The sequence below is a fragment of the Oryctolagus cuniculus genome, chromosome 15 (genome assembly GCF_964237555.1).
Source record: "Oryctolagus cuniculus chromosome 15, mOryCun1.1, whole genome shotgun sequence".
Classification (NCBI taxonomy): Eukaryota; Metazoa; Chordata; class Mammalia; order Lagomorpha; family Leporidae; genus Oryctolagus; species Oryctolagus cuniculus.
Window position 1 is genome coordinate 5,312,348 of NC_091446.1, and position 23,554 is coordinate 5,335,901.

Sequence of the window (23,554 nt, forward strand, 5' to 3'; positions counted from 1 at the left end):
GAGTGCAGACTGGCTTCCCACGGGCTGAGCGAGGCGCACAACCCCGTGCGTGCGTATGTGTGTGTGTGTGCACACGCGTGACTCTCAGCAGACGGGAAAGCTCACACCCAGGACGCAGGGTTAAAGACCAGAGCGAATCTGCACGAAGACCCGGGCCGGCTTCTGATGGGAAAACCCCTTCTGGGAGCTGTGGGTTCATCCTTTGGGTTCAGGAGGTGAGGGGTGGGGGAGCACCTGAGCACCCCTCTCAGCCTCCATGAAGTGTGGGACACATAACAGTCAGCCGGCCACGCCACGATTAGAAGGGGTCACCAGCCAGCTCATTCGGTGAAGGATGGCGATTTGCCCATTTGCCCTAGCAGGCAGGAAGGTCCCGGACGGCCTGAGACATTCTCCCCTCCACTGGTGCAATGCCAGTGAGTGGCAGGGCTGGATCTGCTAGGAGCGGAAGGGGCCCAAGAGCCAAGACCTGCGTCTTGTTGAGGGGCGACCCCACAGACCCCCCCCCTGGAGCAGAAAAACCCAGCTTTCAGCAGGAAGCGGTGGAAGGGAAGGAAGTGGGCTCCAGGAGGGGCAGACCCAGGCCGGCATTGCCCCAGGTGTCCCCCCACCCCCAGCCAGCTCAGCACCGACCTACACCTGGGACTGCCAAGGGGTTCCTGGGAGATTGTGTGTTAAGCGGTCTGGGCCACCCCCTCGCTGTGGGCCCGGACGGAGCCCCGGGGCGGGCAGCAAGTAAGGCTGCCAACACCGAGGCCCCGACGGCGAGGCGTGGGATTAGAAGGCCAAGGGTTCGGAGCTCGCTTTGGCGCGCGTACGCGGTGCCGCCCGGCCCCAGGCCCCGAGAGTCTCCTTCCAAAGGCGCGGAGGGCGCCTGGGAATCTGTATTCCTATAACAAGCCCAACCAGGACAGGGAAAGTTTGGGAAACTTTGCCATGAGTCTACCCAGGCCACGGCAAAGAAATGGGCGCCCATCTTCCAACATGAAGCCCGAGGCTGCGCGGCCACAGCGCCCGGGCCCGAGGGCTCGCGTCTCCGCGCCTGGGGGCCGTCTGGGGGCCGCGGGCCGCCGCTCCCCGGCGCGCAGCCGCCGAGTCATCATTTCCAGCCCAGCCTGGAAAGCTGGACCGCGCCGCCGCGTGTGCTCTTGGCAGCCGGGCGCCCGGGGCCCCGCGGCCACATCATCCCGGGGCGGGGATGTGTGCGCTCCGAGCGCCCGCGCCGCCACCGAGCCACGTCTGTGCCGCCGGCGCGCGCGCCCCGGGAGGCGCCCTGGCCCGAGCCGCCCCGGGGGTGGGCGAGCGGCGGCGCTGGGCGGGACCCCGGCGGGCGGGGGCCCTGCGCGGTCTCTAGGACCCGCGGGACGCCGCCGGCGGGCGGGGTGCTGGGGAAGCCGATAATTTGTTCCGTGGTAATGAGAGCGGGGACTGCTGGCCGCGGGTCCATTTCACAGGCCGGCCTCCTCTCCCCGGCGAGCTCCCTCGTCCCCGGGCCAACTCGGACAGTTGGCTCACTTGTGGCAACGGTCAGGGCCGGCCGTGCCAGCGCCGCGCGCGCGCGCGCTCACACGCGCGGGGCGAACTTGTAAGAAAATGAGCGGCTAGGCCGGCTGCTCCGCGGCGCGGGCGCTGCGCGCGGGCTCCGAGCCGACTCGCCGCGGCGGGAGAGCCCTCGGGGCGACGCCCGGCCCCAGCCCGGCGCCCGCGTGGGATGCTGCGGCGCTCGCCGCGGGGCCCCGGAGCTGCTGCTGCACCGAAGGCCGGCCACGATGGCCGCGCGCCCGCCGCCCGCGCCCCCCGCGCGCGCCCTGCTGCTCGCCCTGGCCGGGGCTCTGCTCGCGCCCCGCGCGGCCCGAGGTAAGTCCCGGAGCCCAGGCGGTTCCCCCCTGCACGTCCGCCGGGGTGCCGAGCGCCCAGGCTGCCCGGAGAGAGAGGCGGAGTCCCCGGGCGCATCGGTGCGGCCCCGGGGCGCGTGCGCCCAACGCGGCGACCCCGGCCCCCTTCCTGGAGGCCCCCTTTCCGGTTAGGACGACCCCTCTTGGGTGACGTTCGCCGGGATCTCGCCGCGTAGCTTGACAGGTACACGTGTCGCCGGGAAGTATGCGCTCCAAGTGGTCTCACCGACACTGCCCCTCCGGCCGCCCCGGCCCCGGGGTCACTCCCCGCCCAGAAGTTTCCCTGCCTCTCTGGCTTCGCCACCTGCGACACCTGGGGAGCGCGCGGGGCCCCGCGCCTTCTCCCGCAGGTGTGCCCACTGCGCTCGCTGGATCCGCCGCCGCCTCCCGTCTGCGCCCGAGCCCCGGGCCCCCGCCCCGCCCCGCCCCGCCCCGCCCCGCCCCGCCGGTCACTGCCTGGGCGCCCGCGGCCGCTGGACCCCTGAGCGGAATTCTCGCGCCTCTCGCGGCTCAGGTTCTCGGCCGTAAACCGCCGCTTCCGTCAGCCGCGTGCGCCGCGAGAACTCCTTTCGGAGGGAAGACGGCGCGCGGGTCTCACAGCTGCTTCGCAGACGTGGGTTTTCCCGCGTGGAATCCCCTTGCAGCCGGGCACCTGCGGATCCCGTTTGCGTAACGAGGGCTCACCCAGCAGGTGCCTTTGTAAAAATTCGGGGGCTTTCCCTGCTCGCCGCCGGCGCTCCGCCGCCAGGGGCGCTGTCGGTCCGCCGAGGACGCCCTGCCTTGGCTTCTTCCAAGTCTGCATTTCTGATTTCTCTCCCGCAAACCGCCTCCATCACGAACCCTCACCGCGTTTTTGGCTCACTTTGCATTCGCCACTGCTACCCTCCACCCCGCACCGTGCCTACCTTATGTGGCCGAAACAACAATAAAGGCCCATCCGGGAGTTGTTGATTTAAAGAAGGTGTTGTACAAGGCAAGGAAGAAGCAAACGGAAGGCAGAGAGAATACTGCCGACTACATAGACAAGTGGAAATCATAGTCGTCTGAGCGTTTTCAGAGACTGTGTACAAGTTAGGCCCCTTGGGTGGTTATTGAGAAAGGACTTTGAAAAAGCCGAAAGCCCCAAGTGTGCCTGAGGATGGCTTACACATAAGAAATCTGCTGAGCTGGGACAATATTCGTGTAGAGGAAACTCAAATTAGACTAGTAACGGGAAGCCGTTTCTTGGAGGAGGGGGCTTATGATTTCATCTTTTAAAAAATATTTGAGAGGCAGAGTTAGAGAAGGAGAGGTGTTGCACCTGCTGGTTCACTCTCCAAATAGCCGTGAGAGTCAGAGCCAGGCTGATCTGAAGCCAGGAGCCAAGAAATTCCTCCCGTCCCACGTGGGTACAGGGGCCCATGCCCTTGGGCCATCTTCTGCTGCTTTCCCAGGCCATCAGCAGGGAGCTGGATTGGAAGTGGAGCAGCCAGGACATGAACTGGTGCTTATATGGGATGCAGGCATCATAGGTAGAGGCTTGACCCTCTGGGCCACAGCACCGGCCCCTAGGAGCTCTTACTTTATGACTACAGATTTGGGGGGGGGAGTCCTAGGGTATGCACTACCCAGTAGAAAGTCAGTGAGGCCTGCACATTTCCCGTGGGTTCCACACTGTGATAGATCAGGGGCTACTGCTTGTTCACCCGTGGACTCCCAATACCAGATCTTAATCAGCGTCCCAAGTCACACACCATTGAAGCTGTTGAAAAGTCCAAAAATATGAGACATTTGTTCATGCTGGCAGGATAAAAAGGGGAATTCTACTTGTGAAGGGAGGAGAATATCCCGGGTTTGTCTCTATCTTTGTCTGTTCCCCTCCATGGTACCTCCTGCGACAACTCAGCCCTAACAGTCCCAAACAGGACCCTGGGTCCCAAGCCCTCTGCTCCCAAATCATACCCCCTCCAATCATTCCTCTCCCAGTCTTTGTAAAAATTAATTAATTACAAAGGCATAGTGGTGAGAAGTTGATTGATTATATCCATTGGTTCACTCTCCAGATGGCCTCAACAGCCAGCATTGAGCCAAGCCAAAACCAGGACTCCACGTGGGTCTCCCACATGGGTGGCAGAGGCCCACACTCTTTGTCCATCACTGCTGTTTTCCCAGAGACACTGGCAGGAAGCTGGGTCTGAAGTGGAGCAGCAGGGGCCGCAGCTGGCCTCTGGTGTGGGATGCTAGCATGGCATTACAAGTGGCAGCTTAACCACCCCCCTGTGTCCTCATCCTCCCGGTCTTAATCAACACAGTAGTAAAATCCTGGGTGTCGGACCCAGAAGGACTGCAGGCTCTTCTCTCCCTTCCCCACATTCTTTGCCCTACACATCTCTTCCCGCTGGCTGCTCATCTGTAACCTTTGTTCATATTACCCAGTTCTGTTAGCTGTCCTGGCAGATTAATTGAACCCGAGGAGAGGGTTGTGGGAAGCCCAGTTTACAGCTGGTGGATTAGCAGCTGAGCAGGGCCAGCCCTGTGGGCCTGATGGTGCTGGGTTATCTCCAGATAGCGTCAGATGGAGCTAAATTGCAGATCACCCAGCCGGTGTTCACTGAGGAGTGGTTATTGGTGGGAGAAATCCCTTGTGGGGAGCAATCCGGACTGGACTAAGTTACTGGAATTAAGACTTATTCTATGCATCTGCTCTCCCACAATATGGCGCTGGGAGAGAAGTAAACAGCTTCCGCACAGCTGCCTCCAGTTCAACCAATAAACTGTAGGACTTGCTACTGATTGGAGGAGAGCAGCGTACTCGGCATGTGGGCAGCCGAGTTGGGATTGGCAGAGGAGGACTATAAAGGAGGAGAGAGACGGCATGCGCCAGGAACATCTAAGGGGAACACCTGTGCAGCCCCCGAGAGAGCCGGCCGGCGGAGTGCCGCTCCCCCGCGGAAGTGGGGAAAGTGGCAGGGGGAACCGCCCTTCCACGGAGGTGGAAGGGACGGTAGCCAACCCGGGAAGAACCAGCAGCAAACCCGGGGAGGGCCGAGCAGACGAAAGAACAGCGCAGGGTCCTGTGTCGTTCCCCCACGAAGACGGGGGAGCGACATCCCTGTGTATTTTGGTGACCAGAAGTGAGGCATTCTGTCAGTGAGTAGAGGAGCACCTCGGTTTCTCTTACCACACAACCTCCACTTTACTACGAACGTATCCTCCTGTTCCCCTGCCGTAGCTGGTTTCACTGGCATAGCAGGTCAGTGGTGTGAGCAGGAACCCAAGTGCCACATTTTGTTTGCATCTTCCATACTTAGACATTGACTTCCACATTTATATGTACTGCCTCAAGGTCTCATCATGACTGCTGTACCTCCTGATATCATATCTGTATTCTGCATGATAATGAGGCACAAGAGTCAAAAGACTGAGCCAGCCAATTTTATATTTATTAGAAAAATAATAATACAAGAGGGCTTTAAAAATTCATGGAAAATGCAAATTATGAAAAAGCAATCCACAGATTTCAAAATTATTTTGCACCAAAATAAAGTTATCTTTTTAAAAGATGTATTTATGTATTTGCAAAGCAAAGTTAAAGAGGGCAAGAGACAGAGAGATCTCCCATCTGCTGGTTCACTCTCCCAAAGCCCACAATGGCTGGGACTGGGCTGGGCCAAAGCCAGGGGCCAGGAGCTCCAGCTGGGTCTCCCACACAGGTGTAGGGTCTCAAGCGCCTGGGCCATCTTCCTGTGCCTTCCCAGGTGCTTCAGCAGGGAGCTGGATTGGAAGGGGAGCAGCTGGGACACAAACTGGTGCTCCTATGGGATGTCACCATCACAGGCACATGTCACAGTGCCATCTGAAGCTATCTTTAAGATTTTTACATTGAATTTAAAGGCAGAGAGAGAGAGCGCGCTTCCACTTGTTGGTTCACTCCCCAGTGGGTCCACCAGTCAGGACTGGGCCAGGTGAAAGCCAGGAACTCCATCTGGGTCTCCCACATGGGTGGCAGGAGTCCAGCTACTTGGCCCTTCATCTGCTGACTTCCCAGGCCATCAGCAGGGAGCTGGATCGGAAGCAGAGCAGCCAGGACTCGAACCAGCACTCCCACATGGGATGCTGGTGTTGGAAGTGGCCGCCTAACCTGTGCCACAACACCAGCCCTGAAGTTATCTTCTAATTCCATTTCTCCACAAACTCTCTGAAGTTCCCTTATGTACCCACTCATTCTATCCTTGATGGCTCGTTGGTTTAGGTGTAACATTGCGAGGCAAAGTCATTTCCTTTAGTGTTTTGTAAGGTGTTTTTCACCGTCTCTGCAGCCTACTGGATGGAGAAGCTGTGCTGGCCTGATTTTTAGTCCTCTAAGTGTAGTCTTTTTTTTTTTTTCTCCTTTCTGGAAGCTTCTATGTTTTTTGTCATTCATATCTTTGCATTTCAGGATGGCGTACTTTAGCCAAGCTCTCATTAATTACTGTGTTGGGAACTCAGTCTGAAAATGCATATTTCCATGTTCCAGCACACTTTTGTGTATTTTTTCTTCAGTTATTTTTTCCTTACTTATTCTACTACATTTTTCCTAAAACTGCTGTTTGCTGAGTGTCCCAACCTGCAATAAACACCCTCACCCTTTAATTGTCTTATCTATTTTTCGTCCTGTCACATTTTTGTTCTACTTTCTGGGAGAGTTAATTTTATTTTTCAACTCTTATCTTTGCTTTTTAAATTTTTCTACCACATATTTAATTTCTAAGAAATTTTTCTTGTTCTATGATATTCTTTGTTCTTTTAATATTATTATGGTATCTGTGATACTGTTCCTTGTTGTAGTGGATAGAAGATTTCTGTTTACTGACTGCATTAAGCATTGCTTGTTCAGCATCTTATTCCCATTGTTGGCTCTAGGGTTCTTCTTCTTTGTTCTCATCTCTAATGGTCTTCAAGAGTCTGGAGGTGCTTGGTTAAAGGCCATTGAAGAGTGGACTGCCAGTGCTGTGCACACAGGGACCCACCTACTGCTGGGCCTTTGCTCTCTCTGTCACCGACTCTTTCTCAGTCTAGTCGATTTTTCCAAGAATCCTCCAGCCTCCTGCTAAAGAGATTTAGGCTTGGCTTGAAGGCCTGTGAGGTAAGCAGGGGGGAGGATTAAGCCCTGTGACTTGCCATTGTGTATCCTTGGAAAAATTACTACTTGCTCCTTTTGTTTCCAGTCTACGCTGGCTACACTGTCTCACCTAGCTCCATGGAGTCCTTGCCTGCAGAACTTCTCTGCTTGCATGTCCTGTGTCTGTCAGAGTGTGCAGGGGAGGCTGCTAGGGTGCTGCTCTGGGGCTCTAGCACGCCCTTAGCCAGCATTTCAGCATTGCCTGCAGAGGTGCCCAGTGCCCCATCCCCACACCTGTCCAGGTTCCCATGCAGCAGTGGGTTCCAGCTTCCCTCTCCTCCATAAGTAGCCGCCTGTCCATCCTCTCCTTCTTCCAAAGCTTTGCTGCTTTCTCTTGCCTGTTGCTGTCTTCTCTCTGGTTCTGTCTTGAAATTATTGTTACTATAGTTACTCCTTCTGTGGGGTTTCAGGTGGGAGTACTTTTAAACACCTGCGCACCTGCTGTGCGCATTTGGAAGTCTGTGCTGTCGTTACCACACTGCACATAAAGCCACGTTCTTTTTCACTTGTCACTTGGCTCTTCTATTCCTTCCTAGTGGAAACAAAAAAAAATCCATTTTTGAATGTTTCAAAACCTTCTTTTCAAAATCTATAAAAACTTGAAGTCAACATATACCTAATTAGATAACTGCTGCAGCTGTGGAAATTGTGGGAAAAATTTAAGGCAGCTACATCGTCTGAAGAAGCCGAGCACATTTCTTCCCGATGTGGATGGGGCTGTAATGAACTCATTCATTGCCAGCTTGTTTTGGTTTTTGTTTGTTTTGTATCCGTGTGTGTCCAGAAGCCTGCCTTAGCCAGACGGCTCTTGCGGTGTCCGCGATGTTTATGGCAGGTGTGGGCACGTTTTCAGATGTTTCTTCTGTACGGGGTGGCCAGCCCTGCAGCCGCTGGCTGTGTGCCTCCACACACCATGCGCTAAAGGACTCCTGGGTTTGTGTATGTTCCTTAATGATCAAGTCTCTGTGCTTGAGAAGTGAAATGGACATAATGAAGAGAGAGAGCATTTTTAGGGGCTGTTTCTTTGTATATGTTTGGTTAGTATTTTTCATGCCAGCACATCATTACTTACGATCATTCTTTTAGTAACAATGATAATTATTATTATATAATTACTTACTGAATGCTTTGGTGCCAGTAGCTATGCTAAGATACCTGCGTGTACTGTATCCTACAATGGGACTTCACAGGTTTGTGGGAAGCTGGAATTCAAAGATACATTTATTTTGATGCAAAAAAAAAGTGAAGCCCATGCTTGGTGTTTATTTCAAGATGTGCACTTTCCACAGCCTTTTGGAAGACGCCTCGTAGGACCCTGGTGAGACTCCTGTGGTTTGTCCTCTTGTTCCACGCTGGAGCAGAGGAAGCGTGGCTGCAGGTGGTGAGCGTGTGCAAAGCCGCAGGGGCAGGGCCAGGTTCTGCTGGAGACCAGGTCTTCCCCTGACGGTGGCAAACATCCTGGCATCTTGGTCTTTTTCTTTGGCGTGACTGTTCCATCTACAGCAAGCTGATTGTAAACTGGTTTTCAACAGAAAGATAACACAGTTCAAATAACCTTGATTCGCCCACTGAAACGTGTGCCTTGCATACTACGCTCTCTGACAGGCTTCCGTTTTCTGTCTTCATATGTCTCCAGCTCATTTTCCCTCGTACTTTATTTCATGCTCAATATACCCTGCCTCCAGTTGACAGATGGGGTAGAGAAGGTGCATCATGCAGCATCATGTTGATGCTTTCTATCCTTTAAGCTTTTGTGTCATTCCAAGGTTACATTAAGAGCTCAGCCTCTTGGCAACTGCTTAAAAACCTGGGCAGCTTCGTTGGCTGACTTCTGTCTGTGTCCTGGGCTGGAAGAAACATTGGCCTCCTCCGTTTTGATGATGTGGTCTTAGAAATGTTGATACTCCAGCAGGGCGTGGTACGCGCTGGCCTGCAGTTTAACGACAGGATTCCTTGTTCTGTGTTCTGCTGTGTTTGTGATTAAAGCCAGGAGAGAACTTAAGCATTCCTTAGGAGAGCTACACTCACTTTAATCTGAATGCGATCTGGGCACTTGGTTTTGCTTGTTTGTTTTGTTTGGGAGCCTGCATTAGGAGGTAGTCTGTGTTACAGGAAAGTACAGCTGCCCTCTGCTTTATGGCATAGACACGTTCCTGAAATGAGGCATACTTAGGAAAAATTTTAAACGAAAATCACTTCTTCAGCCAGATTTCAGTAGGCTTTGAGATATGATCAGGAAAAACAGGGCCGGAAAGAAGTTTGGCTCATCATTCATTCTGTCATAAAATGAGAACATTTTCAAAGTTCTGGAAAAGACGTAGAGTAAGTTCACACACCTACATTCTTGGCAACCAGATTTGCCTAGGTATGACGGAGAACTTTTAAAATGTAAAGATTCAAAGTGGTAAAGACACCTGGGCTGCAAAGCCACCCCCTTTGCACCTGCCCATTCGTGAGCCTTCTCTGAAGGAGGTGCACTGTTCCGAGGGTGCTGGGTTTGTTTGCATACCTATCCCTGTTCGGTGGCTGAAATTGTTCATTCAGATTTGCTGTATTTCAAGATTAGGTACAGGGGCCAGCTTTGTAGCACAGTTAAACCATTGCCTGGGATGCTGGCATTCCATATGGCTGCAGGTTCAAGTCCTGGCTACTCCACTTCTCGTCCAGCTCCATGCTAGTGCACTTGGGAAAGGGGTAGGAAATGGCTCAAGTGCTTGGGGCCCTGCCACTCACATGGAAGAGCTGGATAGAGTTCCAGGCTCCTGGCTTCTGCCTGGCTGTTGCAGCCATTTGAGGAGGGAATCAGGTGATGGAAGCTCTCTCTCCTCTCTCCAACTCTGCCTTTCGCATAAATAAATACATCTTTTTTAAAAGATCAGTATATCTTTAAGACATTCATGTTGATGTATGAACTCTGTTCCCTTTCTGATTGAATGACTGAACTGTAAGTAGTGCAATCCTCTGTAGATAAGTGTCTGTTTCCCCCAATTCTTTTTTTTCTGAAATTTATTTATTTATTGGAAAATCAGAGTTACACACACACAAAGAGAAAGAGAGGTCTTCCATCCACTGGTTCACTCCCCAATTGGCCACAATGGCCGGAGCTGTACTGATCCGAAGCCAGGAGCCAGGAGCTGCTTCTGGGTCTCCTACATGGGTGCAGGGGCCCAAGCACTTGGGCCATCTTCCGCTGATTTCCTAGCCGCAACAGAGAGCTGGATCAGAAGTAGAGCATGTAAGACTCAAACCGGCACCCATATGGGATGCTGGCACTGCAGGCGGTGGCTTTACCCCTTAGGCCACAGCGCTGGCCCCACCCCCAATTCTTTTGATATTGCAATGGTCCTGGTGCCTGTCTCCCTGTGCACAGGTGTAAGCTCTGAGGAACCTGTTACAAACGCATTGTGGAGCTGTGGAGCACACCTATTTTCTACTTGAAAATATTTTGCTAAGTTTCTTCCCTACTTGATTGTACCAGTCCACCTATCTACTTGTTGGAGATTCTGTTGTCAATACTTGATATTTTCAGACTTTTAAATGCTGCTGGTGGGATGTGAGTCCTGCATTGTTTGCACTGCCATTTTCCTGATTGCTGCAGATGCTGAGCTCTGTGAATGTGTTTCCATGTGCTTTGTTTCTCCTGTTTCTTATTCTCATCAGCTCTCATGTTTCTCTGGAAATTTGGTTTAAGCAATCCTCTTTCCAAGCTCCAGAAGAGATTTTTTTAAAAATAATTTTAAAATTTAACTTTTTGCAGTTCATTTTTAGGGTAACTAAGATTTTTTAAAATTTATTTATGGTGTGAGGTTAGCATCTGTTTGCTTTCCATCTAGGTCACCAGCTGTCCTCGTAACATTTATTGAGTTCTCTCCCCCTTCTGATAAACTCCAGTGCAGATGATGTACAGACGGGTCCTGTGTTTGATCGACTATTGCATTGTGCCCGTTCCAGCATCATATATCCCCGGGGTCTTATACTTGATAATACGGCTGAAGTGTTCAGGTCGGTTGGTACAGTGTGTGGTGGTGCTGAGAGCAGACTTTGCTGTCGGCTGGGTGAGGCACCCCAGCCCCTCTGCTACCCACTGACTCAGGGTGTGTGGTCTTGTGAAGGTAACCCTGCTGGGGTGCTCAGGCATTCCCCGGCTGAGCCCCGAAATCCCCACAGCACAGAGAACTCAGCGCCGGGCAAGGCGGCACGGCTGGTCACCCTCGGCCCCGGAGCAATGATGTCCTTCTCTTCCCCAGTCCCCCCGGTCTATGAGATGGTGACAGTGACAGTGTCCACCCCGAAGGGTCGTGCTGAGGATTAAATGAAATCACAGGGCGCGTGAAGTCGAGCCCATGCCCCCTCCTCCTCTCCTTTCTTCTCCAAGATGATCTGGATGAGTCTTGAAGCTTCAGTGTTGCTTACGGGTTCCTGCCCATTTCTGCCAGATACTCTGGATATTTGTTGAAGTTGATTTCTTCTGAGAGGAGGAGCGTGATAGGGGCAAGAGGCAGGGAGTCACCACACAGACCCTGGGAGTCGGGTGAAAGGCCAGAGGCGAGCAGCCCACAGACTCGTTTATTTCTGTTGCTACAGCTGTTTATATAGCCAAGGCAGCCAATCTGGTCAAGGGGTGGTCTATGCCCTAACCAATCACAGCCTGTTGCCAGGCAGTTTCCAAAGCCATCCAATCACAGCCTGTTGCCAGTCAGGCTCTGTTGCCAGGCAGTTTCTGAAACCATCCAATCACAGCCTGTTGTCAGGCTCTGTTGTCATGTGGTTTCTGAAGCCATCCAATCATGGCCTGTTGCCAGGCAGTTTCTGTTGTCAGCGGCCATCTTGGCATGACCTTCTCACCTTCTCATTCCACCACAGATATTTATAGGCTAATCTGGGGGAGAAGGGGCATCCTGTTGACAACAAGGCTCCCCCTCCAGAATGTGATCATTTTTCTCTTTATTCTCTGTAATGTTAATCAGTGAGTTGTAAATAGTTTTCTCCCCAAAGTTCTTGTACTGTTTCATCAGCCGTGTTTCTAGATACCGAAGGTACCCAATAGATTTGTCCTTATTCGGAATAGCACGGCCATTTTCTTCCTTTTCTTTTTTAGATTTTAATTCAACAGGAGACATTTAAGCCACACAGAAACAGACCAGTCTGAGCACCGGGTGTGTGTGTGTGTGTGTGTGTGGACACCTCAGCTCCAGCAAGCACCGGCTCATGGATTTTTTTTTCCTGTTGAGTTTTATCTTTTTTGCAAGTCCTAATTGACATTTTCTTGTTGGTATAAGTAAATGTCGCTGAGGCTTGTATGTTGATTTCGAATGTAACTATCTTATTATATTTTTTTAGTTCTGATGGTTTTCTGCAGGTTGACGTCACAGAGGTCCCCGAGGATCATCTCCTGGAGGTGGTGGCCTCCCACTTCCCTTCCTTCCCTTCTTGGCCACGCCCTCCATCACAGCGATAAACAACGTGCTGATTCCTAGTGTCTGTGCTTATTTTTTCCAACTCTAATTATTTTAGATTTTGCTACTTTTAGACACTTTTTTCTTTTCTGACTCCTGTTACGTTGATGTCTGTTCCTACCTGCTTCCCCGTGTTATTAATTAATCTGTAGAAGGAGCACCTGTCATTGAGCACGAGCACTTCAGTAAAGGCATCTCCAACAGCTCTGGGCGCCTCCCAGGCAGTCCCCACAGCTGGGCGTGCTTGAGTACCTTTCACGTTCCTATTGGCTAGCATTTAAATTCTACTTTAAAAAAAAAGATTTATTGATTTATTTGAGAGGGAGGGAGGGAGGAAAGAAGGGAGAGAGAGATATATCCTTCCATCTGCTGGTTCACTCCCCCAAATGCCCACAACAGCCGGGGCTGGGCCAGGCCAATGTCAGGATCAGGAACTCCATCCAGGTCTCCCATGTGGATGGCAGGAACCCAAGTACTTGGTCCTTCACCTGCTGCCTCCCAGGGACATAACCAGGAGGCTGGATCAGACGTGTGGCATAGTCAGGACTCAAAGCTGTCCTCAAATGGGATGCAGGCATCCCAAGCAGTGGCTTAACCCGCTGCACAGGGACTCCTGCCCCACTCTGATTCTGCCATTTTGAAACGCATCTCTTATCAAAAAGGTAACGTGGTGGTGATCAGCCACGTTCTGTTGGAAGCAGCCTGGGCTGGTTTTGATTTATCGGGGCAGCCACTTCCTCTTCTCTTCACAGCTTCCTGGGTACCACTTCTGCCACAGGATGCATCACAGTGGTCTCCAAGGAAGCTCTCTGTGTTGCAAGTTCTCTGTTTCCTTGTTTATCTTTTTCCTTAATGTTCCTTAGCTATGCCAAGAATTCTAGATTGGAAGTTACTTTCCTTTAGCAGGTGTCACCTATTGTGTCCTGACTTCTCCTGTGCTTGTTGGGAAGAGTTTAATTTAATGATTTGTTCCTTTGCATTACACCTGCTGTTTAAGTTAGTTCTTTGTTTCCATAAATGGGGGAAAAATTAGAAAATTTAAAGCACGTGAATAAACAGCTCAAACAGCCAAGTACCCAGGCTAACTTCTGTCACCCCCGTTGTGATGTTGTTGGTGGATCAGAAGTTGAGCAGCTGAGACTTGAACTTGCACTCTGGTGTGGGAGCCACAAAGCAGGCCCCCAAAATGGATTTATTTTTAATTTGTGTATATTTAGCCCTGCTGTATTTGTTGAGTCCAATTAGTTATTAAAAGTGATTAGCCATTGGTTTTTCATTATGGTAATGAAATACTTAAGGGGGATAGCTGCACAGTTCTGGGGGCTCAAGGCCTGGTCTGGCATCCTTGTGGCCCTGGTGAGACCCTTGTGGAGCTTGGCAAGATGGCAGGAGCATGTGGAACAGAGACCCCCACGGCCAAACAGGGAGCCAGAGAGGCCTGCCATTGGTGTCTCCTTATAATTGCTCTCTTGAGAACTCACGTGGGTAGTTCCCACAAAAGCTACCGCAATCGCATCCGGGGCACACACCCACGAGCTAAGGATCTCCCACGGCCCTGCCTCTTCACAGTGTCACTCCGAGGACCACTCTTCCAACACGAACCCTTGGGAAGCAAACACAGCAGCTCTGCCATGACTGCTTTCTCGTCCTCCCGGTCCCTACCTTGAGGTTTTATTATATGTAGTCGGACCTTGGCGTCCATCCATCCTGTTTTTAGCTTCTCTTTTCTCTGCTGCTCTCTGCCCTGTTTTTTCCAGGGTGTCCCCTGTGTAAACTCCATTTCTCTAACTCTCTCTTCGGCTGTGTCTGAATGGCTGTTTAAGCTGACTCTTCACTGGCTTAAAATTTTCTGATGTCTTTTTTTCATTGATGGAACCTCTGTGCTTTTTCAAACTTGCTAGATCTTTTAACAGGTGACGTCCTTCCTGTGTTTTCCATTGTGCTTTCTTTGTACTGTCACGTGCCTTTTATAATTCGGGAGGTAAGCTGGTTACCCCTTAGATTATTCTCCTGGCACAGTCCTTCATCAGTGCGGTCATCTCCCCAGCGCCTTGCAGTTCTGAGCTGTGAGCCCCTTTAGCTTCCCCCTTTGTGCACCCTAGACCAGGCTGCACAACCCAGGGACTGTGCTGGACAGCAGGGTGAGACCCCCCTTGTCCCGACCCAGCTTTTGTGTGAGAATCTCAGAAATTTTACACTATGTGGTTGTCATAATTTTCACCTCCACGTTCATGGGACAGAGGTTTGGAGTTTGAATTTCTCGTGGGAGACTTCCAGCCTCTGCCAGATCTCTGGGTCGACGCGAGCCCCTTTGCAGTTCCTCTGGGGCATTTGTTGTTTCTTGCCCAGCTACTTGGGAGGGGCAGTCCTGACTCTAATCAAGGGGCTTAGAGTTTCTCCATCCTGGGTTTTCTTGGTCCTACTTCCTGTCACTGGGGGTCCAGTTCCCAGGCTGCACTTCCTGGGTCTCCACAGCCTTGGCAGTGTTTGAATGCTGCGGCCAGGGATTCCTTCAATTCTCTGGACATTTCTTTTCCTTTTTTTGTTTTGTTTTTCATCTTGTTCTATAGCTGCTGCAACACCACCACTCCCTTTCCCTAATGGTGTTGCAGGAAGGATTTCTGTCTGCATTCGCTCAGTCCACCGCACTTGCAGAACCCGGAGCCCCAGTATTGATTCTTCAGTTCTCTTAGTCAACATGGTTGTTCGCTCCCTCTTGTGAGCCCAGAGTTGGCCAGGAACTGGGGGTTCAGTGGGGGAGAACAGAGACCCTCACCTCATGGCAGGTAGCGGGAGTGGCTCCTACACGTGTGCAGGGCACCTGGTGGCCGGATTTGCCGCCTCCAGCCCTCCGTGTCCGCCCCTGCTCAGCTAAGCCCTCAGCTGCTGTCCTGCTGATCCTGGTGCAGCAGCTGCAAGGGGTGAGATGAGCTTTGGGGGCGATGCCATCAGCTGTTCCCAGATCCCTCTGGCTGAGGCGAAATGAGAACAGCTGGGAAACTGGGCGACGGACACTCCCAGAAGCTGCTCCGCCGCCAGCCGAGGTGCCAACAGCATTCCATCCGTGTGAGCCTTCCAGGATGCACACTGAATTCGTTCCATTCTTAAACATTTGCATAGGGAGAGGACCGCGGAGGGGAGTGAGCTGACAGTGGAAACCCGTGTCTGTCTTTGTGATTTTTGGAGTGAACAGCGTGGTTCCGTAAGACTGATTTCTCCACCGATTTGTCTAGGAAAATCAGATGCCTGATTTGTCATCAAATTTCTGAGCGTCAGGTTTCATCCGCAAGGGCCTTAGTTTCCAGAACCGTTTCCTAGGGGGAGAGTCTGCTCCCGGGAGCGTAACCGCTCAGCTGCAGGGCCTGCGGGTCCCCAAACGCTGCCTCCCAGAATCCAGCATCTTCTTGGTTCCCGACTCCACCGGCCTTTCCAGTGCCCCTCATCCTCCTGCCTCCTGGAGCACAGTGGGGACTAAGCCAGGGGCCACGGAGCCTCAGCGAGGAAGCAGCGTCTGCAGCGAGAGGCCGAAGCAAGGGGAGCCGAGCCCAGACAGGAGCTGGCTGATGGAGCCCTCTGCTCCCCTCGAGGACATCAGGGACGCACAATAGTGAGGCTTCTGCCACTCAGCTCCCAGCGCCCCTTCCGTGTGGACTGATTGCTCCAGAGTGCTCTGTTCCGCCGGGGGCTTGGATCCTGGCCAGAATTCTGGACTTGAGCTGAGAAGGGGCTTTGAGTCCTGACTGCACCCCTTAGGGCTGTGTGGGGGAGCCTGGCAGGGACCTTCTGAACTCCGTTTCTTTTTTGCCCATGGAGAGTGAGGCTGCTGCTGCCTCCTGGGTTGCCGTGAGCATCAAGGGAGGGAGATACTGGGGAAAGCATTTTGTTACCACTCTCCTTCTCTCTAGGTCGTGCAGAGGGACACGTGGGCCCACTGCGGGTTCCGTGCTTACGTTCGTCCTCATGTTGGGGAAGTTCTCAGACTCCTTAAAGCACCACGCTCTCCTGCTCCTGCTGGGCGGGGCCCACGGGAACCCCGCAGCTCAACAGAGGGAACGGCAGAGCGGGGAGAGGAGGGTCTCTGGTTCTCACCCTTGAATCGCATGTTGCAGTCTTTGTTTTTATTGATCTGGGCGAGGGGCATCTCCTTATGAACCAGGACTGTTTGAGGTTATCAGCCTTCCAGTATCCTTGACGTAGAGCCGACGTGATTATTACTGGTTCCTGGATGGGATGTGCAGCGGGCTGAACCCAAGGACTGGAGAGAGAGAATGCATCGTGGCAGAGCCCCAGGCAGAGGCGTGGGTCTTCAGCCCCAGCCTCCACTGGCTTCTGGAGAAAGGGGTTTGGGTGGAGGACTAAGTAGAATCGCACAGCAAATAAAATCTAAGATGCTCCCCAGGGAGCTAGTGGGCGTCAGTGAGAATTTCTGTAGAAAGAGGAATCTTTCACGTTTTTGAGGATAAAGCACACAAGTAGACACTTAGCTTTTTATTTCCTTTAAGATTTATTTATTTGAAAGAGTCACAGAAATAGGGAGAGACAGAGAGATCTTCCATCCGCTGGTTCACTCCCCAAATGGCCACAGTGACCAAGGCAGGGCCAGATCAAAGCCTGGAGCCAAGAGCTTCCTCTGGTCTCTCCCATGGGTGCAGGGGCCCAGGCACTTGGGCTGTCTTCTGCTACTGTCCAGAGCACGTTAGCAGGGAGCTGGATTGAAGTGGCAGACCTGGGGACTTGAGCCAGTGCCCATATGGGATGCCAGCAAAGCGGGGGTGGGGGGGTGGTCTCTTAACCTGCTATGCCACAACGCTGTTCCAGCACTTACTTTGTGTTGATTACCAGTTGGAGCACACAGTTGCAGCAGCACAGCCAGTTAGAAGCTCTGTCATCTTGATCTCGATGATGCAAGTTTAGAATATTCTGGAATCTGACAGGTTCCATTCTAAGACCAAACGTTGGTGTTATTCTCGCAGTTTGCAAGCAGGTCTAAGAGAAAGGGAAGGTTCCCACCCCATACCCCGCTTGCATGGTTTATCCCCTGGCTTGCTCGTACATGGCTGCTTCCAGCCACCATTTACCTTGAGTTGCAACATGGCAAATGGATTTTCCGAAGCACCCACTTCTTCTTAGTTCAACACATTTTCAGACAATGGCCCAAGGCTCCAGGTTGCACTTCTGCCTGCACACGGGAGCACGGTCTTTGCTCTCACTTTGTGGGGCAGGAAGAAGAAACTCCGTCGGGAGCTTCGCTTCTGTGATTGTATTCTCAGAGCGTCCTCCCCAGGCCCCGGGGAGGCGGACGCTACAGTCACTCTCCCACCACATAGGACAGCCAAGGCCAGAAAGTTCCGTGTGCTGGAAGACACGTAGCTGGCAGGTGACCCAGCCGGGGTTGTGCATAACAGTTGCTTTTCAAATAGGAAATACAGACGTACCTTGGCATCCATGAGGGACCGCCTCCAGCACCTAAATGCTCAAGTCCCTTATCCACAATGGCTTGGTATTTGCATGTAGTCTACACACACCTAGCGCCAGGTAAATAGTTGTCAGGTTGTATTGTTTGGGGAATAGTGACAAGGAAGAAAGTCTGTACATGGTCAGTACCCAGGTTTTCGTGGTCAATTCAGGGTTGAGTTGGTTGAATCTGCAGGAACAGAACTCGTGGACACAGAGGGCCAGTGACATGGAAGTTGGACTTCTGCAGGAATGACAGCAGTGGTGAGGACAATGGACTCAGCCTCCAGCAGGCGTTGTGGTCAACCTCCCGGGTCACTCATCCCATGGGACATCACAGTAACCCCTAGGAGTGTGTGCCAGCGTGGACCCACTTCACAGAGAAGTGGGGGGTTCACCACAGCCCCTATGTCATGTGAGAGATTAAGCCAGGACTGAACTCGGAGGTTGATTTCAGAGCCCACATGATCAACACTGGGCAGCCAGGAGGGAACCATGACCCCTGGGCCCCTTGCAGATGCTGAAGGCTTTTGATCCAGCTTCCTGCTAATGAGCTGGGCAGTAGTGGACACAAGAGTTCCTGCCATCCACGTGGAGACCTGGATGGAGCTCCTGCCTCCTGGCTTCAGCCTGGCCCATTCCCGGCTGCTGTGGCCATTTGGGGCGTGAACCTGCAGGTGGGAGATTGCTCTGTGTGTGTGTGTGTGTGTGTGTGTGAAGTAGAAAGCTTGGCTGATAATTTAATTGAAAGCAAAAGGTGTCTAATTTTACCTTGTGCCTCTGATACTCCTGAGAGGAGAGCAGAGGGAAGGATGGATGTCGATAACTCTGGCCCTTCTTGGCGTCTGGGATTTCTGTGGTGTGTACTTGGCAGCCCAGTGAGCACCTGCATAACTGTGTCCCTTCTTTTCCTTTTGTTCCCTCTCCTTCATTTTCAGTGTCAACTGGGGAATAAAAGGACCATGTCTCTTTTTTTTTTGTATTTATTTATTTATTTGAAAGTCAGAGTCAGAGAGAGAGAGAGAGAGAGAGAGAGATCTATCTACTATTCACTGGTTCACTCCCAAATGGCCACAATGGCTGGAGCTGGACCAGGCCGAAGCCAAGAGCTCCATCCGGGTCTTCTATGTTGGTGCAGCAGCACAGGTTCGTGGGCCATCCTGCCTTCCCAGGTGCATTATCTGGGAGCTGGATTGGAAGTGGAGCAGCTGGGATCCTAACCGGTGCCCACGCCCACGTGGGATGCCGGCGCTGCAGGTGGTGGCTTAACCTGCTGTGACCCTTTCTAAAGCAGCTCAACCACACCAACTACAGAAGGAAAGAAATGGTGCCAGGCTGCTTTGCAAAGCCTGATTTTTACTTTGTTTTCTGTTGCTTCCTTGTAGCAACCTTTTATTTACATCCATGTAGGATGAGTTCGGTGGTCTGAGGAACAACACTTTTATATACACAAGTCCGAAACTTCGCATACAAGATTATTGTTGATAAACACACATTAATTTTAAAAGTGCACTTCTTAAGGCTGTACCCTACTTGTTTTCATAATACATTTTTCTCTCGGTGCTTGCCATCAGTCCTATGTAGAAATATCATAAAAACAACATGCTGGGGTCATGGAATATTGAAGTAAGTTATCAAAGCAATCATGAAATTCGTGTTTCTGAAGAGCTCTATTATAAATAGCAGCTGGGTGGCCTAATTAGTTATAGGCCTGGGAATAGGATATATTTCGCCTCCACAAATTAGCATGCCCTTCGTTTCCTGTTTACCCCATTTAGTATGTGTGACTACGTGTGTATACAGAGAGAAATCTGGGATTGATTTTCTAATATTTTACTAAAAACTTTGTGTTTAGAAGAGATACTGGTCTGTGATATGTTTCATTTCTTAATTTTTATTTATTTCAAAAAGGTGGTGAGGGAGGGAGGCACAGAGCTTAATCTTCCGTCCACTGATTCACTCCCCAAATGTCTGCAACAGCTGCGGTTGGGCCAGGCTGATACAAGGTGCCTAGGACTCAGTCCAGGGGTCTCACGTGGGTGGTAGGCACCCCAGGACTTGAGTCATCATTTGCTGCCTTACGGGTTCCACATGGACATGAAGCTGGGTTCAGAAGAAGAGGTAGGACTTGGACCAGGCTCCCAGTAGGAGACGCACGTGTCCCAAATTGCATCTAAACCACTGCACAAAATGTCAACCCTCATTTTCTTTTTATATTTTTGCCTGGTCTTCATATCCGGGTTAAACTGGCTGCATAGCAAGAGTTACGAAGGTTTTCTCTTCTGTGCTTTGTGCAGGAGTTGTAAGATTGTTGTTATTTCTGGTTTGAATGTCTGCTCAAATCTCTCGGAGGATTTGTCCTTGTAGCCATCCAGGCCTAGGGGGTGTGTGTGTGTGTGTTAAACAGTTAATTGTTAAGTTAATTTCTTTGAAAGATATAAGACCATACTGATAATTCTCTTTTGTCAGTCTTGATAATTTGTGTCTTTCAAAAAAGTGTTCATGTCATCCGAGTTAACAGACCAATGGGCACAGCGTTTCCGTATTTCCCCCATGTCACGCCGTTATCTGTAAGGATGTCCTCCTCTTGAGATCCTGACACGGGTCAGTTGTGTTCTTCTCTCCTTTTCCTCTGGATCTTGCTGTGAAATTAAGGGACTTGTTGATGTTTGCCAGTGGCCAACTTTGCTTTCAAAGCTTTTCTCTTTTTTGCATTGATTTTGATTCTTTGTTAGTATGTTTTACTCTTCTTTGGATCTTTATGAACAAAAACATTCTCATTTTCTTGGAACTATTAACATTCCTATAAAATACGCCCTTAGCTGAATATCACAAAATTTTATAGGATGGATTTTTATGATCGTTGGTTCAGAACATTAACAAATGGGAATCTTCTGGGGTGGGTGTTTGCTGTAACATTTAAGAGGCTGCGTGGGGTCCCTCCGCTCCCTGTCAGAGCGCCTGGGCTCTGGTTCCAGATCCCTGGGAGCCCGCAGGGATAGCTCAGCTACTTGGGTCCCTGCCACCCACCCACATGTGGGACTTGGATTGAGTTCTGGACTCCTGGCTTCAGCCTGGCCCAACTCTGGCTGTTGATGACATTTGGGAAGTGAACTAACACATGGGAGATGGCTCGCTCTCTTTCTCTCTCTTGCTCTCCCTCTCCTCTCTCTCTCTCGATCTCTTGCTTTCTCTCTGTCCTCTTTCTCCCTCCCTCTCCCCCTCCCCCTCCCCCTCCCTCTCTCTCTTTGCCATTCAAATAAAAAGATATTCTCTGGTAATTACCTTTGGTCCATGGCTTATTTAGAAGTATATTTCTTAACATCAACCTATATGAGAATTTTTAAGATAACCTTCTTTAAATTTGTTTCTGATTTCAACTTTTTAAGTAATGTCTTCTTTGATTTTGATTTTTACATTTGTTGAGACTTGTTTTATTATACCCTAGCTTACATTCCATGAGCATGTGGGAGGAATTCTGCAGTAGCTGGGCAGGGTAGAGCCTTTAAATGTCGTGGGGAGTCGATGGAGTCATCAAGGCCTGCATAAGCTTACTGCTCTTTTTGGTTAACTGTTTCTTTTTTTAAAAAAGATTTATTTATTTATTTGAAAGTCAAAGTTACACAGAGAGAGGAGAGGCAGAGAGAAAGAGAGAGAGGTCTTCCATCCGATGGTTCACTCTCCAATTGGCCACAACAACTGGAACTGCGCCGATCTGAAGCCAGGAGCCTCCTCTGGGTCTCCCACGAGGGTGCGGGGCTCAAGGACTTGGGCCATCTTCTACTAATTTCCCAGGCCACAGCAGAGAGCTGGATCGGAAGTGGAGCAGCCGGGTCTCAAACCAGTGCCTGTATGAGATGCCAGTGCTTCAGGCCAGGGCGTTAACCCGCTGTGCCACAGCGCCGGCCCTGTGTGCACTGTTTCTACCAGTTACACATGAGTGAAATGTTTAACTGATGTTATCGATTTATTTATTTCTCTATTCAGTTCTATTCATTTTTTTCATGACTGAGCGTACTTCAAAAAGTTTGTGGAACAATAAAATTAATAAGTATTTTCATAGAAAACGTTTTGAAATCTATACAGAGTTTTTTCATAGTATGCATTTTCCTTGGACTTTCTGAAGTTCCCTTATTTTTAAAAATATTTATTTATTTGAAAGAATTACAGGCAGAGATGGGGGAGGGGAGAGAGAGAGAGAGAGAGCTTTCATCTTTCATCTGCTGGTTCGCCCCCCAGATGGCTGCAATGGCTGGGGCTGGGCCAGGCTGAAGCCAGGAGTCAGCAGCTTCATCCAGGTCTCCCAGGTAGGTGCAGGGGCCCTAGCACATGGGCCATCTGCTGCTGCTTACACAGGCCATTAGCAGGGAGCTGCATTGGAAATAGAGCACGCATTTGGGATGCTGGTATCACAAGCGGCAACTTAGCCTGCCTGTGCCACAACACCAGCCCTTGAGGTGCCCTGTTGTTTGAAACTCTTGCATGGTTTGTATGCGTCCAGGATGGTTCTGTTCTGGTGAACTGACCTGCTTATCTTCATGAAGCAGCCTTTTTGTCTCTGGTAGGAAATCGTGTGGTACAGTCTTCGATGGGTGTCACTATGGTTATAGCCCTACCTCAACTTTCCTGTGCTTGGTGTGTGCATGGAGAACCTTGTTCCTGCTTGTTTTCTTTCAATATGTGTGCATTTATGCTTCAAGTATGTTTCTCATAAGCAGTGTGCAGTTGGCTTTGCATTTTAATGCATTTTGAGGGTCTCTGCCTTTTAATTGAAACATTTAATCCAATTACATTTAATTTAATTATTCATATGGGGAATTAAGTACATTTCTTGCTATTTCTTTCATATTTGCCCAGTAGGTCTTTGTTTCTTTCCCTTATGTTCCTGTTTTCTTTTGGATTGTGTAATTCTAGGGTTTCATATTTTTAAATCCATGCTTCATGGTTTCGACTGTATTTTAGTGGTTGCCATGGGGATTCAGATATGTTCTCATTCATTCCCAGTGTTACAGAAAGGAGCATGTGTCTTTAGTGAGATTCAGAAAGACTTCATGAAGTTGGTGTGGGACCAATGTTCACGTCCAGCTCTATGATTTTATTTTATTTTTTTCACTTTGAGCATTCATTCACCTAGTATTTCTTTTCATTTAAAACATGAAAGTAGGATTGCATTGTCTTTTCGGAGAGCTACCCACTCGTGACGACTGTTTTATTTCACGTGACTTGAAATGCTCCCTTGGTCATGTATTCCTTTCTCACATATGTTTAGGTCCTGTATCCCACGTGCACTGGGTCTGTTGACCTGTGCAGCCGTGCGGTAGCTCCGCAGGCTTAGTGACTGCTGCCTGAGGAGGTTGTCTGGGAGATCCAAGCCCCATACTCTATCCCTTCCTCACTCTACCTTCCAGATAATTTTCCACGTAAGCTTCAGGCTCTAAAAGGAATCACGATAAATACGAACAGGATTGCATTAAAATTGCAGGTGCCTTCAGAGAGGAGCCAGCACCTGGTAGAATTGGTGTTGTGCATTGTTGTCACCAATTATTACCTTACTTTGCCAATTTTCTATTTGGGAACATTTCATTTACGTTTTTAATTAGGGGGTGGGT

The 23,554-nt window shown here is 50.6% G+C and overlaps 1 protein-coding gene across 2 annotated transcripts in view; it reads left to right on the forward strand.

Annotated features, from left to right (window-relative positions):
- Positions 1 to 1,269: 1,269 nt before the first annotated feature.
- ADAM12 (ADAM metallopeptidase domain 12) overlaps positions 1,270 to 23,554 on the forward strand; it is a 322,789-nt gene continuing 300,504 nt past the window's right edge. Inside the window, exon 1 of one of the 2 annotated variants that reach the window (XM_008274836.4) lies at positions 1,270 to 1,857. In XM_008274836.4, coding sequence (XP_008273058.2) covers positions 1,770 to 1,857 — 88 coding nt within the window. In that variant the 5' untranslated portion in view covers positions 1,270 to 1,769. The remainder of the gene's footprint in view (positions 1,858 to 23,554) is intronic. The other variant, XM_008274835.4, reaches the window with a different exon arrangement.